Here is a 19,659-nt window from a genome sequence, read left to right on the forward strand (position 1 = left end):
AGTCTTCCTCAACAAAAAGAGGAGGATTAGCATGGATGTTAGCTCATCTTCTCACAGAGGCTGATCTTCCTCACAAAAAAAAAAAAAAGAATCATTTTTAAAATGCTCCATTGTATGTCAAATGACATAAAAAATGTTGAAAGTGATGCAGTTAAACATCAGTAACAATCTCACAATATGCATTTTTTTTCCAGTTTATATTTGTGCCATAACTAAAAAAATTTTATAAAAACTTGTTATTGTGAATGATCTCATGCACATAAAAGGATCCATAATAAACACACTAAATGTAAACAGCTGTGTGCCCATGACCCAGCTCAAGAACAGAATATAACAAAGATTACTGAGGCCTCCTGTCTTTGCCTCCCCAATCGTATCTTCTCCCTCCAGAGTTAGCCACTCTTCTGGATTTTTTTCCATCACTTATTCCTCAGGAAAGAGTTTTTCTTTTCTTTTATTTATTTATTTATTTTTGTGAGGAAGATCAGCCCTGAGCTAACATCCTTTGCCAAGCCTCCTCTTTTTGCTGAGGAAGACCGGCCCGGGCTAACATCCATGCCCATCTTCCTCCACTTTATACGGGACGCCGCCACAGCACGGCTTGACAAGCGGTGCGTCGGTGCGCGCCCGGGATCCGAACCGGCGCACCCTGGGCCGCCGCAGTGGAGCACACGAACTTAACTGCTGTGCCACCCGGGGACGAGTTTTTATCAAGTGTGCATCTAACTCTGTTCTCCCAGGTACTGTTTGGATAGGCCCCACACCATCCTCTTCCTTTGCCCCGACTCTTCCCTTGCTGAGCTCCACTATCTCTCGTCCTTTGATTTTTTCATCAGCTTCTCTCCTGGGTTCCTTCCCATCTACTCTTCCATGTACTCATGTATTCCCTGATCTTAAAAACAAAACAGGGGCCGGCCGGTGGTGCAAGTGGTTAAGTGCGTGCGCTCTGCTGCGGCGGCCCTGGGTTCGCAGGTTCGGATCCCAGGCGTGTACTGTCGCACTGCTTGTCAGGCCATGCTGTGGCGGCGTCCCATATAAAGTGGAGGAGGATGGGCATGGATGTTAGCCCAGGGCCAGTCTTCCTCAGCAAAAAGAGGAGGATTGGCAAAAGATGTTAGCTCAGGGCCGATCTTCCTCATAAAACAAAAACCAAAACAAAGGCCTTTCCATCTACACTGCAATGGCATTAAAGGACAATCTATCTCCTTCCTTCCGCTGTTAACTTCCTTGTAAAAATACTTTTCACTTCTACCTCCAAATCCCATGTCGCCCACTGCTTAATCTTTTATAATCTGTTTACTACCAGCTACCAGGACACCTCCAGCGACCCTCCACCCCTAGGCTGGATGAGTCAATCTTCTTCGATGCTCCCGTTTCTTGTTACTCTTTTCATCACTATAATCGCATGACAAGAATTCTCAGCTGGCATTCAGCACCCGCCCCCCCACCACCGCCCCTGCCTGAATTATTTGAGCCAGGCTAGTTTTTAGCTGAGTCACAATCACCTGGAAGGCTTGTTAAAACACTGGGTTCCACCCCCAGTTTCTATGAAATAGTTGTTGAAGGCAATGTCCCTTATATCCCTCAACATCATGCCCAATGGGGGAAATTCTTTGCATTTCTAACAAGTTTTCAGGTGATGTGATGCTGCTGGCCCCATGTTCACACTTTGAGAACCACTCAACTGGGGAATATTTTGATTTGTCTTTCATCCTAAGCACTTGAAACCTTTTGCAAACCACACAAGTAGCCCCTTTGAGAACCACTGCCGTGTGTGCCACTGTGATGGGAGTGAGCCGCATACCTCAGGTGTGTGCGGGGCTCAGGTGTCTGTGTACGTGGGTGGGCCCGAGGTAACCTTTTTTTTGAAGGAAATCAAGAACTCTTAGTCATCAAATAGTGCTCCATTTTCTCAGCTCTTTTTGGCTCTGATATTCCCCACTGTCTCCTGCTTTTAGCCTCTCATTTTGTCTTCTAGGATTCTGCACTCCCATGGATCTCGCATCACTATTGCAGCTTCTGTCTCCTTTGCTGATTCTTTTTCCTCCCAACTGCATTCTTTCCTAAGTCCTCTTCTCTTTCATGACAAGCTGCCTCAGCTGCCCAGTGCATGGCCCGTGGGCCCAGCACTATCAGCATCACCTGCACTCTTGTTAGAAATGCAGAATCTCAGGCCCAGCCCAAACTCACTGAACCACAATCTGCATTTTAACAAAGCCCCCAGGTGATATGTATGTACCTTAGATGTTAAGAAGCACGTCTCTAGTCCAGCCCCACATACTCCTTTCAACCCACCTTTCCAATAGCCCAGTGCACATCTCCACATGGTTGACGGCCTACCAGCTCCAAGTGTCCAAGCCAAACTCATGCTCTCTTCATCGTCCCCTTCCCCACCCTGGCCTATGCAAACCAGACGCTTCTGACTTCCCTGCCTTTGTTAACAACACCAGCAGGCTTCCGGGGCGGGGGGGTGGGGGGGGTCACAAAGCCAAATATGGACAGGTGCCAGGCAGGTGATGAAAACGAGGGGAGTGGGCTGGGTGGGGACCGGGTGAACTGGAGAGACCCTGCTTTACCTAATGGGTGAGCAGCTGAAGATTGGCAACACTGGGACCCTATTTCCAAATGGCAACTGTGAATTTTTATGTGAGATCTCCTGATTTTATTCTGGCAAGAAATTAAAAGAATTTTTTTAAATTTTGAAAGCCAAAGAAAACCTGTTGCAGACTGTATACGGCCTGTGCTCAGAACCAAGTTATCTTTGGCTTCCTCCTCCTGCCTTCACCTTCCTCTTTCCAATCTGTCAAGACCTATATATTCCACCTTCTCTGAGTCCTAGCTTCTTTTTCTTTCCTCCGCCAACTGACTTGCACCAGGGAAAGTGCAATAACCTCTGGTGTCCCTACCTCCATCTCTTTGTAGTAAAACCCTCATAACAACTGCCAAATTATTTTAAAATACCACTCCAATCATGTAGATCTATTCAAGCCCTTTAGACTCACCCTGGCCTCCAGCTGACAAAACTCGATCTCAAAAGGCATTTTCTTCCTCTCCCACCCCCAGTTAGTCATGCTTTCAACTAGAACTTCTTAAGGCTTGGACCAGCGTAGTGGTGGTTGCGGAGAGAGAAAGAAATGGACAGATTTGAGAGGTATTCAAAATAAAAGTCAGCAGCACAGCATAGCAGCTGTGCTATGTACAGGGCAAGTCATTTACTATGTATTTCCTATCAAAAGCCTGGAAAAGACGTAGCATATTGTGCAGACAAGTTTGCAAACTGGCAGCCTGATGGTCAAATTTGTTCTACAAATATCTTTTGTTTAGCCTGCTTTGCTTTAAAAAAAAAAAAAAGCCGCACTGTCTAAAAATAGTGATTGTACATAAAAAATCAAGATTCTTATCTAAAAAAAAGTTAGTGGTGACAAAGAACAAAACCTCTACGTGGCAACTACTGGCTGGGGCTGTGTATTAGCTGCCTCTTCAGGCACAGTACATGCTCAAGGAATTTACTGTTAACAAAAATAAGAAAAAGCTTTTGGACACCTCCGAAATTATTTTAAAATAGGAATCAAATATTTCTGACATCCTAGAATGTCATAGGTAAATTAAGAAAAACAATGTATAATGTAACTTCCCCTCATGTTAGATGTTTGTTTTCTTGTTATTAGGCTTACTTGATAATGTGCTGATAAAATTTTAAGTCCCAACCAGTTATATAATTCACTTTCTGGCACATAAGTCGACGAGTCTTCATCGTTAAAATTTCTAAACAGTTCAACTTTAGCCACCCTCCCATGTCAGATCTCCCATTAGCCCCTCCAGATCCATCCATTCACCACCCCTCTGGCCTTCAACAGACTGATGTTATGGACGACCTCTGGATTCCAGCTGGGTTTGGCCAATGGTGGGCACCAGCCGGATTCTGGAGAGAGACAGAATGAGCTCGGGGTGTCCAGTCCCCCAGCTCTATCACTGCAGGGATGTCACAGGCTGGCTCTGTCCCTCATCAAGTGAACACAGCCCTTGCCTGGGTTCCAGGATGAAGGGGGTGGCTGCTCCCTCCCCTGGCCTCAAGGGTACAAAACCCTCCACACCTTTGTAATCTTGGCTAAAGTTTTCTCAAATTACTCTAACTTGAATGTGTTATCTAGTTCCTGCTACAACCTGACTGATACATGCCCCCAGTCTCACTCCTCTAACTGAACACTAACCAAATGCAAGCAAGAAAAAATATCCTTGTAAAAGTCATTGTCTAGAATTTGAATATCACTATTCGGGAAAATTTTACAGCAATTTATAAGTTTGCTTTTATGTCATGAAGAATTTTAATATTATATATTCTATCTTTAAGCCTGAATTGTTTCTAAACATTTAAAAAAAAATCCATATGCAATGTTTAGCCTCGAAGGTTAAAATATAACATTTCCTCTAAAATTATGTATACTTAATCCTAGAAATATGCTCATGTTTGTATTATGATTCTTCCATTGGTATTTTGGCATACCAGTGCCATCTGCTGGAAAGTTCATAAAATTAGGCCTTCCAAATCCCAAAATGTATCTTTTGGGCAGGGGCAAATGCACTCTTTATTTAAGAAAAAAGCCTTATTTTTAAATACACAGCTGCTCAACTTCCACATCCTTACCAATATAAACCCCAATTAATTACAAAGCACTAACATAAAGTCTAAAACTTATAATTAAAAAAAAAGACACTAAACACTTCTTTCTATTGATACATAGCTTGGTTTCTAAAATATTCTTCTATTCTCCTCTGCTGCTATGAAGCTCAACATGCCTCAACACGTGTGAGCATTATCTGGTTCTTCTTCCAAGATCCATGATATTGATATATATGTAAGAGATATGTGAAATACATATGTTTAGACATAATATATATTACATATATGTAAATAAAATATATACAGACTTTTTAGTATGTGACCAAGTTCTACTTGTGACATGAGTAGACAGATGTAGGACTGGATCTTTCTGTAGTGCTTCCACCATCTCTAAAGAGCAACTCAAACAGACACATATAAACAACATGACACATCTGTTAAATTTTCTTATAAAGAAAAACTGCAACAAATATTCTAAATGATAATATAGAAACATAAAAGATTGCGTAACTGATTTTAATAACATGACATAAAGTCCCTACACTTGATATAATTGTTATGCAAAATACATAGATGAATACTGTTTTCTTTTAAAAATATAAAATAAATAAGCAAGACGTGAAAATAGGCAAGTTTCCATTAAATAAATGAAAATATTAAAAAAAGAAAGTTTTGCTTTCCATATCATTTGAAGAAGGGAAATTATCATTTTAAACAATATTCAAGTTTATTAAACAAATTAAAAAAAGTATTATAAAATGTTTAACTTTCATCAGCTTCAAGGTTTATGTTGCTCCCAAATTTTGCATATAACTGAACTTTCAGATCTGCTAACACCCGCTGAATTGATTCCACTCTGGATTCTAAGGCGTCAATTTCTTCTTGCAAATTTTTCTGGAAAAAAAATAATTTAAATTAATTCTATGCAACTGAATAACTTCTGAGCATCTGTGGATGAAGTTATATTTGGGAAGGATTTTAAGTCAAAAACGTTCTAAACTTGGACAGGCAGCTAAGTAACAAAAGTCTGAATGTGGGCATTTTTAATTCATGGTCTATATTTGCTTACTATAGAATAAATCAAGCTTTTTTTTTTTTCAGTTTTTGCTGACTTAAAACCCACAATAGATAAAAGAAAATTAATTCCTAAATTATCGTACCCTAATAAAGGAAGAATCATATACATACACTTCTGGTAAACAGTTTATCATAGGCCTGGCTTCTGACACAACCTCCTCCAACTTTCAACAAAAATAACTATGAAACTAGAAGAAATGATAAAAATTCACACTACCACCCATAATTAAGAATAACAACTTACAGTCAAAATCTGGCAGAAATTGTCACTAATTACGAAGCCCCTGGAGCTAGACTTTGAGAGACAGCAGTAATGAGTGCCTTATTTATAAGAGAGAGCAGCTTTGCCCACATGAAACGCATGAAATTTCAGAAATTCCTTCCTGGCTAAGATCAAAAAAAGGATTCTTCCCAAACATGACAAAGAAAATACGAAACCATACAAATGGTATATCCATTAATATCGGGAACAAAAGAGGAATGCCTAGTATTGACAATGTTATTCTGTTAGAGATCTGACCAATTGTTCTCACAGTGTGGCCCCCAGATCACGTGGAAACTTGTTAGAAATACAAATTCTAGGGCTCCACCCCAATCCTCCTGAATTAGAAATTCCTGGGGTTGGGACCAACAATCTGAATTTTAACAAGCCCTCCTGTGGGTGATTCTGATGCATGCTAAAAGTCTGAGAACCACTGCTCTAAGACAAGAAATAGAAACAAAATATACGGCTATTAGAAAGAAGATAATTTCTACACATAGAAAACCTAATTAATAAGTAAAATTACAACATACAAGAAAATTATCTTAAAACCACAAGTCTTAGCATATCACTGTTTTCTTAAAATCCCTGAAAGGCTCCTCTTGCCCTAGGACAAGGGTGAGCAAACTACAGCCCATGAGCCAAATCTAGCCTGAAGCTGGTTTGGGAAGTTTTACTGGCACACAGCCATGGCATTCATTTACACATCTTGCTTTCATGGTAATTATGACAGAGACCAGGTAGCCCACAAGCCTAATATATTTACTATCTGGCCCTTCACAGTAAGTTTGCTGACCTCTGCTAAAATAAAGTCAATTTATTCAACTCAACTGACAGAGTTCTTCAAGATCTGGCCACATGTTCAGATGCTCCCAAATCTCCTGACAATTAAACATCTTTCAGTTCTATCTTTGTACCAGGATCTTTTTATGACCACTCACTCACACACGCTGTCTCTTCCATCTGAACAGCCCCTCCCCGTTTCTGGCTAAGACTTGCTGATTTTTCAGTTGTCATCTCATCGCTTTCCCAGGGAGCCCCTCGCTGAACCCTGATGTCTAGATCAGTATAGACCCCCTGCTCTGTGCTCTTAAAGGCAGCTCTACACTCATAGCACTTTCTACTCATTATTAGTTTTACTTGCTTAATTTTCTCTCTTTCCATCTAGACTATATACTCCACGTGAGCAGGGACCTGGCATGTTTTATTGTCCCCTGTGTCCCTAGTATATGGTAGAACCCGACAAAAGTAAGCACTGAATAAATATTTCTGGAATGAATAAATAAATAAATAACAAAATAAAGGTTCAGTATGGGGGGAAGATGATGTTCACAATAATGACAAAAACCACAAACCATCTTGAAATACTTCCAATAAGAATATTTTAGGATGGTTAAAATAAAAGAGGAATAAAATTACAAAATTTTACTATGAAAGAAAAGATTTAAACATAAGGGCAGACACAATGAATGTTTCTGCATGGAAAGATCCAGGGGCAAAAGTATTACTTCTTCCCAAGGTTTACTAAATGTAGGTTTAATTCATGGAAAGTTTTGCTTTCTACGACATTTGAAGAAAGGAGACTATCATTTTAAATAACATTCAAGTTAATTAAGCACTTTTTTAAAAGATTTAGAAAATGTTTAACTGCCATCAGCTTCTCACACACAATGTGATTGCCCTTCTCATACACAGCTGGAGGGCGTGTGAATTGAAACTAATTTCATACGATGTCTCAAATGCCTCAAATGTTGTCAATGAATCCATACTCTGATGGGGTAATTAATTACGCTTCTCTCATTATTTCCTTAAAAGAATTTCCTAAATGTGAACAAAGATTTAGGTATTAGAATGCTCGCTACAATATTACTATGGGGAAATAGCGGAAACAAGTTGATGTTAACCACAGGAGGACAGCGAGCTGAATCCACGTCCTCCAACATGCCATTAAACAGTCATCAAAAATGATGCTTTTAAAGCACGTGTGCCTGGCCCAGAGCAGGCTCCCAGTGAATATCCGCTGGACAAATGAATGTACACTCAATGGAATGAGAAAATACACCTACTAGATGTTAACTGACCAAAATGTGAAGCAAAACTACACAGAGAAAGAGAAGAGAACATAAGAGAAATACATGAAAGTGTTCATTATGGACGATCATCTTTGGGTAGTGGGATTACAGGTGATTTGTCTTTCCCACTTTACAATATTCTGTACTTTCTAAATACTTTTAGTGTAGAGCACAGACTCTGGAGTCAGAAGATCACTCCCTCTGTGTCACTCTGAGTAAGACCTACAACCTCTCTAAGCCTCTTCAACTCTACATTGGATTAACGGCACCTATCTCATAGAGTCATTGTTAGGATTAACTAGACTCATGCTTGCAAAGCATCCAGAGCATGCCTGGGACATTGTGAGAACCCACAAAATATTAGCTAGAATCCATTCTCTTCCCTACACCTATATTAAATGTTCTTTATAATGATATAAACCCTAATTTATGAGTTAGACTTCATCACTCAGGGAAAGACTTCAACATACCTTTGCTTCTTCTAACATTTCTTGTGTTTCTTCTTGAGAATGGCTAATGAAAACATCCCCAATTTGATAAGGTATCATTAAGCAGTCATCATCTGCAAGCATGATGTCCTCACAAGCATCTTCTAAATTTTGGAGTTGTTTCTATAAACACAAAAGTAAACAGCAATGAAAAATATATTCAAAATACCCTGATAAGAGGCTAAAGCCAATATTAATTTGAGGACACTGACCCTCTGAGGGACCCTTTCACAAGGCATTATCACACTAAAATAAGACGTTCTTAGATTTTTAGATGACATTTCATAAGGAAGCACTTAAGAGCTAACTAACACACTGTCCTCTAGATATTTCCAGATTGCTGGAAGCACCTGTGGTGGACAGCGGGCATCTTTGGCCACTCAAAATGTCTCCTACTTTGTGAGTTCTGCCTTCCTAGGGAAGAGCAAACACAGAAACACAAACGGACATTTCTCAGCCTCGCTTGATGACAGGATGAAAGCAAATAATAACTTCAATCCCAGCAAGCAAATGCCCTTGAACTGGACTTCAACTCAGGAGCCGCCTGAGGAGAGAGGCTGGGCACAAGGCCCCTGGTTTACAGGGGCGGGCAGCGGCGGCGGCCCCGCGCTCCTAGGTCTGAGGGGCAGCTTCCTCACTGTGGAGGAGGAGCCGGCTCTGGGATCAGTGGAGACAACAGCAGTCCCGTCACCAGCCAAGTTCTGAGATGTGGTCCTGGAACCTCAGCCTAGAGTCACACCCCTCAACAATCTCTCCATTACCTCACACCCCTTGAACAACGTCCTTCCTCTTAAACTAACTGGCGTGGATTATGTCATCCACAACAAAGAGCCCAGAGACACAATCACATATTATTGAATTCAGTGTTCAAAAGCTATAGTATAAAGAACTTTTATTTTTCTTCAATAAGATACATATTTTCAATACCTTTTTTACTTCTATTTCTTCCTTCAGCTCTGTGATTCTACTTGTATTCCGTGCAAATTTGTTTATCTTTTGTTGATCTTCAAAAGTAACATTGACATCTTCTGCAGCCTGAAAAAACATTTTTTGTAGCATTAATTATAATGGAGAAGTTACAGGTTAGCTTTTTATATAACTCTGAAATAACTCAATAAACTGTTTGCCCTCACATAGTCAAGAACCACAAGACGTAAAGAATACCACAAACATAGGCCTTATTAATTTTCTGCTCCACGAGCTTAAGATTTGTTCCTAAATCTATAACCTCTTCTGATATTCTATGGAATAATGCCTAAGCTACAAAAACATTTCAAATATAAACAACAATTAAGAATAAGTCCTCAATCAAGTCAGCCAACTTTTGGCCTAGAGCAGAAATCCTGAAGTTGGAACATTCTTTCATCAAGATAACCCAGGGAGCAAAAAGTGACGTGGTAATTAATTTTGGTAAATGCCTCATACTAGTTTATTCTCTCAGAGTTAAAACTTGCTTAAGCTTGTTGACGCTATCAGAAATTGGACAGTTTCTATAATTTTTAATCTAACTGATACACTGGCTAGAGGGTCACTATGCATTCCAGTGGCTATATTCCACAAATAGTAAAAATTATATTTATTTTAATGTAGAATCTGTTTACATCGTAATTATGAGTAATGTGTAATTTACCGTAAAATGATGAATACTGAATGTTTAAAAATATTTAATGTGATTAAGTTTGTAAATAAAATTGGAGTGCTTAGATGACAAAATATCTATGAAACCATAAAAATAATAGCTAACATTTACTGAGCTCTTACTACATGTGAAGAACTTTCTAAGTGCTTTATCATCTCTGCTAATCCTCCAATCAATCTTAACAAGCAGGATCATTAGTACCACTATTTTACAGAGGGAAAAAGTGTGGCATAGAAAGGTTAAATAATCTGCTCAAAGCCACACAAAGGGTAAGCGGTGAAGCTCGATTTCAACCCAGGTAGTTGCAACTCCAGAGTCCAGACAGGTCCACGAGCTCTTAGAAGTTAAGGCGAAAGTGTGTGTGTGCATGAAGGGCAGCAGGAAGCCCTTGGTTTTCATCAGACTCTCAAAGGGGGACCACATATTTAGAAAAAAAAACAAATTAATACCAGACTCTCTTTCTTTTTTTTTTTTTTTTTTTTTTTTTTAAAGATTTTATTTATTTATTTTCCCCCAAAGCCCCAGTAGATAGTTGTATGTCATAGCTGCACATCCTTCTAGTTGCTGTATGTGGGACGCGGCCTCAGCATGGCCGGAGAAGCAGCGTGCCGGTGGGAGCCCGGGATCCGAACTCGGGTCGCCAGCAGTGGAGCGCGCTCACTTAACCACCAAGCCACAGGGCCGGCCCCCCAGACTCTCTTTCGAGTTTCCCTTCATTTATAAAATAGGAACAAGAGCACTTGATTGTAATTTAAAGGAGGAAAAGATAGATATAGTTTCCACAAGGACTATTTTGGGCTCTTTTGCCAATAACAGCAATAGGTTCACGATACCCACACCCCACCCATCCTTTCACCTGGTCTGTTGCCACTCTGACTTCTCCAGAGCTTCAAGGGCTATCTGCTGTCTCGGGCACTAAGGGACTCAGCGGTGAGAACATAAAGGCAGACCCCTAGAACTCAGCCCTCCCCTGGCCCAGGCTCTCTTCATCCAACTAACAGTTTCACATGCGTCAGGCCCATCATCAGAGACCCAGAGGACATCCTGAAAAATTCCTTTACATCACGATATATATAGCTTTGAATGTTCAACCTTGTGCCTAGTTTTTATGAATACGGAAGACGGGAAGCACTGAGCTACACGACAGAAACCAAAGAAAGTCCACGTGCAGATAACTTGGTATTCAAGTCGTTTTGCCTACATAAGAGCTATCAATTCCCTAAGCAAAGAGGGAACAGAATTCTAAACAGCTCCTGCTTGCCTACAGTTTAAATACTGAGCCCCTGAAAACCTGAATATGTATTTACAGATGCATTTGTCACCGTGAGGTTCAACGGAGCAATTCCCGTGAAAGCACCTAGCACAGGGCTTGCCTGACATATCTGAGGCTTAACGCACTGTCTCTGGATTTGGATCTAAACCATGCTCGATCAGACTCACACACGCCCGGTTTCTGAAAAGCTGTTCAGGGAATGTGGCACCTGCTTTCTATCTTTCCCAAGCAGGCGTTTCCTGTCGCAGCCTCACCAGACAGCAGCCCCAGCACACTTGGCCCTGGAGTTCATTTCCTTAACGGTGGTTTTCTCCCCGGGTTGCAGGGCTAACATCGGCGTGTGAGGCAAATACGCACGGGTTAAACTACGTGCCACCCAGTGGAGTGCTGTTTACATCGAAAAGTGAGATGTCAGCACTTTCCATGACTAACAGCAGTGGCTTCCGTTTTAATCTCACTGATCTACGTTGCCTGAAGCATCATTTTGGCACGGAGAAGGTAATTCTTAACTGAGGGTCCACGGACATTGAGAGGTCCATTTACCCCCTGAAATTGTATGCAAGATGGTGTGTATTGTATGTGCATTCTTCTGGAATAGTCTTCATAGCTTTCATCAGATTCTTAAAGGGATCCACACCCCTAAAAGTTAGGAACTCCTGATTTAAGAGAAGCCACATGTAGTTACTTCCATTCACAAGTCTTAAGAATTCAAGAGGAAGGAGTTATTCTGTAGTATTTGAGGCAGCACAGGTGGTAGAAATAGTAAAGTGGATTCAAATCCAAGTGAGCAGGAGCCTTCGGCAAATTACAGAAGCCCCCCTTATTCACGGGAAAATACGTTCCAAGACCCCCCAGTGGATACCTGAAACTGCGGATAGAACTGAACCCTATATATACCATGTCTTTTCCTATACATACATACATAGCAAGATAAAGTTTAATTTATAAATTAGGCACAGTAAGAGATCAACCACAATAACTAACAATAAAATAGAACTGTAACAATATAATGTAATAAAAGTTATGTGAATGTGCTCTCTCTCACTCATTTAATATTTTCAGACCGCAGTTGACCGCAGGAAAGTAAACCCCAGAAAGTGAGGCCATGGATAAGGGGTGACTACTGTACAGTACTCAGTTCTTCAGAGCCACCTCAGGTTTGTCATCTGTAAAATGGGGAAGCTGGTTCCTACCTTGCCAGGATGATAAAATGAGCACCTAGCATAGGACCTGGGGATGGAGTCACCTTTCAATAAATGATAGCTCGTGCCGGCCCCTGGCTTAGCGGTTGGGTATGCGCGCTCTGCTACTGGCGGCCTGGGTTCGGATCCCGGGCGCACACCGACGCACTGCTTCTCCGGCCATGCTGAGGCCGCGTCCCACATACAGCAACTAGAAGGATGTGCAACTATGACGTATAACTATCTACTGGGGCTTTGGGGAAAAAAAGGAGGAGGATTGGCCATAGATGTTAGCTCAGAGCCAGTCTTCCTCAGCAAAAAGAGGAGGATTAGCACGGATGTTAGCTCAGGGCTGATCTTCCTCACAATAAATAAATAAATAAATAAATGATAGCTAAGTGCTTTATTTCCTGAATAATGTTTACCAAAACTCATTACAAAGGAAGAACAGACCCAGATCTACAGGAAAATCCTGCTAGGCCTAAGCGAAATACAACTGCTCAAGGTTCAAGATGAAAATCAAAATTCCCTGAACCCTGACTGTACCCTTTTCTTGAGAATCATTATCTCATGGGATTCTGGGAGGAATGGGAACCATACTCCATCACGCCCCACACTGAGTTTGGGGATTACCAGCAGAATCTGGACTGACAGCTGGGTCCCTCATTACCCTAAAAGCCTAGAGGAGGAAACTCTGGGCCATTTCAGTCTGCTCTTATTTTTGTTTTTTAAAGGTATCTACCAAGTCTCTGTGATATAAAATTTTGCTTTGTATTCTTATTCACCTTTCATGCCTACAGTGATTCATTTAATAATTAGTGTTTCCTATATGCCAGGCACGGTGAAAAGAGAGCCACAGTCCTACCCTCATGAACAAAGGCAAGCGTACATTCTGGTGCAGCAGGTGAGCAAAAAATAAGGGGAACCAGATCGTGCTCCATGGTGATACGTGTGACGGGGAAAGAAAAATAGTTTAGGGGCTGAAAGCACTGGGGCTGGGGAGTGAAGGGGGCATCTTTAGAAAGGAAGGTCAAAGATGGCCTCTCTGGGGAGGGGACAGCTGTACTCAGGACAACGAACAGAAATCACACTACAGTCCCTCTCATGCCAAGAACCCGTTCTTAGAAAGCAGAACTTTGGAGATGCAAGGACTGGATCATCTCATCTAAACATTCTCACCAGGAAAGTCATGACCTGTCAGGAGGTAGAATGTGTTACAAATGTAAAATACCGCATATTGCAAACAATTTCTGTTACAGGGCTGTCCCTATGGTATCTCACTCTCACTCACTGGCCTGCCTAAATGTTTCCTCCTAGAGTGGGTGGAGGTGAAGCATCCAGTACACAGAGCTAACCTATCAGAAATTGTCCACAGCACTGCAAACGTCCACAAGAGGACGCTGCACCTGTCGTGCCAGTCTTACCAAGATACAGAAGAAAATCCTTGCTGTTTTGGCCACAACCTGCCCCTCTGTAAGTCTACCCCTTAGGAGAGGAGGTTCATCCTCTCCTCCCCCAATTCCCTGCCACTCTGACCTCCCTTTTATTAAATGCACGCAGGGTCTTTGCAGGAGATACTCTTTCTCTAGAACGCCTCACTCTCTTGCCAACTTTCCTTCCCTCTCCTTCCGTAATCTGAGAGATCCCACCTTCTCAGATCACAAAACAGACCTTATTCCAGCCTTCATTTCACAAGCACTTTTTTTTTCATAGTTCTTATTGATGTTGGAAACTTGACAGATTTCCATGTGACTATTTGAGTAACGCCTGCCTCTCCCCCAGAGCACCAGTTCTACCGTGCTGACGAGGCAGTAAGAACTTCATTACCGCTCACCATGGTTACCTCCCTCACCTAAACCCGAGACTGCGCGATACTAGACGCTCAAAAGTTTGTTCAATGAATGAAAGGAAAAAATGTTGGTAATCAAAAGTTTTGCAAAGTCTAGTATTCAAATCATTCTTTTACCGTTTCCTCAACATTTGTCATCTCTCTGCACTTCAGTTGCCACACCTGTCAAAGCGGATGAACCACAACTAGTATCTTCTGTGGAATTAACGGCATACCTAACAACAGAAGGCCCAATTTAAATACAAAATAGAGGCCGAGTGAATCTCACAGTTCCATAGCAGTGTGAATCACCATGGCCCTGAACCCTACTCCGGTACTCAATCAGAATTTGTGGATGACAGACCAACAGAGTGAGCAACTCATCCCGGTTTGCCTGCGGCTTTCCCAGTTTTAGCTCTCCCTTAATCTCGGGCAAACCGGGATGGCTGGCTGCCTTACACCAGAAGCAGGTGGCTCAGACAATGTCAGTGCTGCAGAGTAAAACAGCCAAAAAAGCAAGTTCTCATGGGGGGTTTGAAATGCAATGAAAGCGAATATACAAAACCTGGAAAACAAACCCCTTCAGCTCGGGGACTCTCATCAGACATCATGGAAGTTAAAAACACGGGCTCTGGAGTCAGAACGCCTGTGTCGATTTAAATCCTAGCTTTGCCTCTGTGTTTGTTTCCTCATCTGTGAAATAATGATAAAAACAGTATCTCCCTAAAAGCAATTTAAGATCAAAATAATGCATGCAACCTGCTTACAACTGTGCCTAGCACACAGTAAACCTGCAATAATTATCACGTTGTTATTTCCTTGGCCTTCCCTATTTTATTTTTCTTCTACCTGTATATCTTTAAGCATCTGGGTAGACCTACTGGATTATAAACCCTAAATAGAAGTTTCGCTTGCTTAGTGGGATAAAAGCAGCGCTTTGGAAAAACAAAATAAAACCTGAGTTTGAATTCCAGCTCCGCTTCTTATTAGCTAAGTCACTCTGAGGCCACTAACCGCTCTGTGTCTAAGTTTCTCCGCCTGCAAAGTGGGGGGCGACCCGTGTCCTCGCTAAATTGCTGGAGGATCCGAGATAATAAACGGACCGCTTCTGGGCCGCGGCCCACCGTCTACCACCAATATACACGGTTTCGGCCCGGAGGGCGCGCGGGCCCCTGGGCGTGTCGGGGCTGGGCACAGGGGGTACAGGTCCTGCTCTGCCCCTCCCGCTGCGTGACCTTGGGGAGGCGGCTCCCCCTCTCTGGGCCTCAGCTTCCCTACTCGCACAGCACGGGACAGTCGCACCCATCCTTGCGAACACGTGAGGGTTACATGTGGCAACCCAGCTACACGCCAGCGCAATGGCCCACCGCAGTCAATGGACCTTCGGCTTCCCACACCCCAAGGACAAGGCCAGGGCCATCCTCAGCCCCGCGAGGGGCGGCCGCGAGCCCTCCCAGGGTCCCGGCCCGGGCGCTCCACCTCGGCCGGCCGGGGGCCTACGAAGCCGCCCAGGGCGCCGACAGGCCTCGCCCGGGGCCGCCCTCAGGGTCCGGAGCCGCGGCCCCGGGCTCCCGCCGCGCTCCGGGGCTGCGCAGCCCCAGCCCCGCGGCCGGCCCCGCGCGGCCGCGCATCCCGCACCCCGAGCGCCCCGCTCACCGCCTTCTTCATGGTGGCCGCCATCTTGGGACTGCACTACGGCGCGGGGCGGGGAGGGCCGCGGCGGCGCGCTGCTGCCCCGCGCTCGCCCTCACTCCCTGGCGGCCCGGGACTCCCGCGAAACACACACCCTCGCCACAGAACCCCCGATGGAATCTTCGACCAATCATCCCTCACTTCTGGGACTCAGGGGGAAATGTACCCTGGAAGGACTTGGTACATGCCAATTAAAGGGACAGGCGACTCCCTGTGGGCCGACAGAAACTCGGGGGTGTGGCGAACGGCCGCAGGCTGCAGCGGCGGGCAGCAGGGGGCGCCCAGCACCGCGGGGCAGGGCCGGGGGCGAGGCCACGAGGGGCGGGAAGGGAAGCAGTCCTGCAAACCACGTAAGAAATCGACCTACCTAAAAAGAGCTGAGGATGAATGACCTTGGCGATAAGATGTGAGATGTATGTGCCCTGATAATTCAGATGGTGTAAAGGAGGGAGTACTCCTATTAATTTATTCAACATATTATTGAGCAGTTACGGTATACTCTGACACTTGTGCCTCTCGATTCTTTTTTTTTGTCTCAGGATCCCTTTAAACTCTTAAAAATTATTGAAGAGCCCAAAGAACGTCTACTTATGTGGGTTATATTCATCGATAGTTACCATATTAGAAATTGAAACTAAGAATTTTAAAAATGTATTTATTAATTCAGTTAAGATAAAAAAAATTCCATATTAATATAAATAACATTTTAAATTAAAAATAACTATCTTTTCCAAGACAAAAAATAGAGAAGGGCATAGTTTTACATTTTTGCAAATCTGATGTCTGGCTTGATGGAAGGTTAGCTTTTCGTATCTGCTTCTGCATTCAATCTCTTGCGATATGTTGTTTAGTTGATGTATATGAAGAAAATGTGGTCTCACACAGATATGTAGTTGGAAAAGGGAGGCCCTCTTGGATTCCCTGAAAAGATCTCAGCGACCCCAGGGTCCACGGACCACAGTTTGAGAACTGCTTTAGACAAGCGTCCTTTCTCAAAGTCTCAATTTCCTCCTTGGTTAAGCGGGGGAATGGAACTCTGTAGCACCCTCTGCTTTCCCTACCAAAGCACTTAGCCTTGCGTGAGCATTGCCTGTTCTGTCAGGGTCAGAGCTCCAGACTCCAAGCCCTTTGCATTAGGTCTTCACAGTGTTCAGCTCCTATACGCTCAGTATGTATTCGTTGGATAAAGGAGTTTTTTCGGGGTTAAATCTTTGCACCGTCTGGCACATTGTAGATGCTCCTCAGTGACACTCATTTAAGAGCTCACAAACGACAGCAAAATTTAAAGGCACTGCAGAAACAGACAGCGGAGGAGAAGTGCAAAATCATCCCAAATGGTGCCGAGCGCATGAAGGAAACATGTGAGGTGCTGAGATAGAGAAGAACAGAAGGGAGTGGTGGGGGGGGCTCTCTGGAGGTGGCTATTAGGCTAACCAGAGTGGGAGGAGCCAGTGTGGGAAGAGGAGAGGAAAGGAGGAGTCATTGTCTCTTAGGGAGGACGGGGATGGCTGGGCTGGATCAGCAGCGCAAAGAAGTCGTCTTCATCTGTTTAGGCTGCTGTAACAAAATATCACAGACTGGGCGGCTTAGAAACAATAGACATTTATTTCTGACAGTTCTGCAGGCTAGTAGTCCGAGTTAGGGTACCAGCGTGGTCAGGGGAGGGCTCTCTTCCTGGCTTGTAACTGGCACCTTCTCTGTGACTCACGTGGAGAAAGGGGTGAGGGAGCTCTTTGGTGTCTCTTTTACAAGGCCCTACTCCCCTTCACGAGGGCTGCACCTTCATGACCTGATCACCTCCCAGGGGCCCCCCTCCTGATACCGTTAACATCGGACACTAGGTTTCAACGCAGGAGTTTTGGGGGGACACAAACATTCAGACCATAGCAGACGTTATGGCTTTCAGTCAGATATTCTGTGAGTCCTTGGCCTTCTGTTTAGCATCATAAGATGGCTGCTGCTTCCCCGAGCATCAGGTCCTCATCCAAGCGCGTGCAAAGGCAGAGGGGAAAGGGGCCGGTGCCCCTCTGTGGCCTCTGCTCCTCTGGCTTGATCTCACTGTCCTCTCCACTGTGCTCTCGCGCACTCTTGCTTTCTCTCGCTCTCGAGGAGGAAAGCATTTCTCAGAATCTCCCAGCCCTCTTGCCTTTATGTCTGTCTTACGCCCACTTCAGTCACTGGCAAAAGCAGCTGGATTAATGATTACCATAAACAATTAGGACTGATTCCTCGAGGCTGGAAACATGGCTGCCTAAATAGGAAACTGGGCTGGGCTTCTGAAAATCAGGAGGAGGAGAAAGGACTCAAGGGCTCTTGGGTGTCTTCTATGAGGGAGCTCTGGGTCATCAGATGGGGCTGTCCACGAGGCCTGGGTCCCATAGGGGCTGAGCAGAGTCTCCTGGCATGGGAGAGTGTCGTTTAATCTGGACAGAAGGACGGCGGGGTGACCCCTGGCGACCCTGGTGCTGAATTGGCTCCCTCCGGTTCAGAAGTCCTCCTTCTCATTCTATTTCCCGCCATCCCTATCCCCCCTCCCCGCCCCAGCCCAGGGTGTCCTTTGAGCTCATCTCTTTCCTAGCAGGAAAACCAGTTCTGCATGTACAAATGGGGATTTTCAGGTCGTCTTCTATGCATCCTCTCACTCCTTAATATTGAGCATTTCCAACCTCTGTTTCTGGTTCTTCTCTAGCTGGGGATTGTCCCTACCTTTTTGGACCAGCAAAAGAAAGAAGCTTGGGGGAACACCTGGAGACCGCAGGTCAGTAAGGAAAGTCGCCAATAACTGCTGGAAAATGCCATCCCCACTGAGGGTGAATGAACACACCAGGTTGAAAACTGGCCACCCACTGACTGGACCCAAGATATGGGCATTTTTGACCCACACAGTGTTTTTCTTAAATTGAACCAACATATGAAAATTAGGAGATTTCACTTGACAATACCAGATTTTTTGTTTTGCTTGAGCTTGTAAAATCAGAGTCCTGGCGACCTTAAGCCTGCATTCCTGCAGGGCAGCAGCTGCTGGTGCTGATCAGGCGTGGCCCATGCAGCCAGCAGGCCCTCCCCAGGGCCCCCCCAGATCCCCACCTGCCCCGTCCGTGTGCTTACCTGTCACGCCCTTCAGGGATGTGAACTTGTCACCCCCCAGGCTTCTGTTCTCGTAGATCTAAATGAGGAGGTTTGTGTGTGCATTGCCTGAAATCTGTAGATGCTGGTGCGAAAGAGAAGAAAGGTGAATTAGACAAGGTGCTGCCCCTCGAGGAGCTTACGGTTGACACACGTATGTCACCACTAATCATAGCACCTGGGCTGCAGCCCTGGGACCAGTGCTGAGGGGTCCTGGGGAGGAAGAGCTCCTGTCTCGCTGGAATAGCCAATGAAGCCTCTGGCATTTGTGGCATGTTGACTGGGAGGTTGGAATTGGCCGTCTCAAAATATGTCTCTTTACCTTGATTATTTTCTAAAAGACACTTTGACCTCTCCCCCCACTAACTGATCCATAGACTGGGAGGGTCCTTGCTAAGCT

At 44.1% G+C, this 19,659-nt stretch overlaps 1 protein-coding gene across 2 annotated transcripts; it reads right to left on the bottom strand.

Moving 5' to 3' along the window:
• Positions 1–5,121: 5,121 nt before the first annotated feature.
• Positions 5,122–16,211, bottom strand: PFDN4 (prefoldin subunit 4). 2 transcript variants are annotated; one of them, XM_014787326.2, is made up of 4 exons: positions 16,098–16,211; positions 9,448–9,555; positions 8,503–8,643; positions 5,122–5,515 (listed from the first exon to the last, which is right to left on the bottom strand). In XM_014787326.2, exons 1-4 carry the CDS (start codon positions 16,119–16,121, stop codon positions 5,384–5,386), a joined length of 405 nt encoding a protein of 134 aa, XP_014642812.2. In that variant the 5' UTR covers positions 16,122–16,211; the 3' UTR covers positions 5,122–5,383. The 2 variants fall into 2 exon arrangements, with proteins under 2 accessions (XP_014642812.2, XP_087301230.1); XM_087445104.1 differs by lacking the exon at positions 16,098–16,211 and adding an exon at positions 14,580–15,797.
• Between the last annotated feature and the right edge of the window lie 3,448 nt (positions 16,212–19,659).

Source organism: Ceratotherium simum, chromosome 21 (genome assembly GCF_057802395.1).
Source record: "Ceratotherium simum simum isolate JZ-2026a chromosome 21, ASM5780239v1, whole genome shotgun sequence".
NCBI lineage: Eukaryota > Metazoa > Chordata > Mammalia > Perissodactyla > Rhinocerotidae > Ceratotherium > Ceratotherium simum.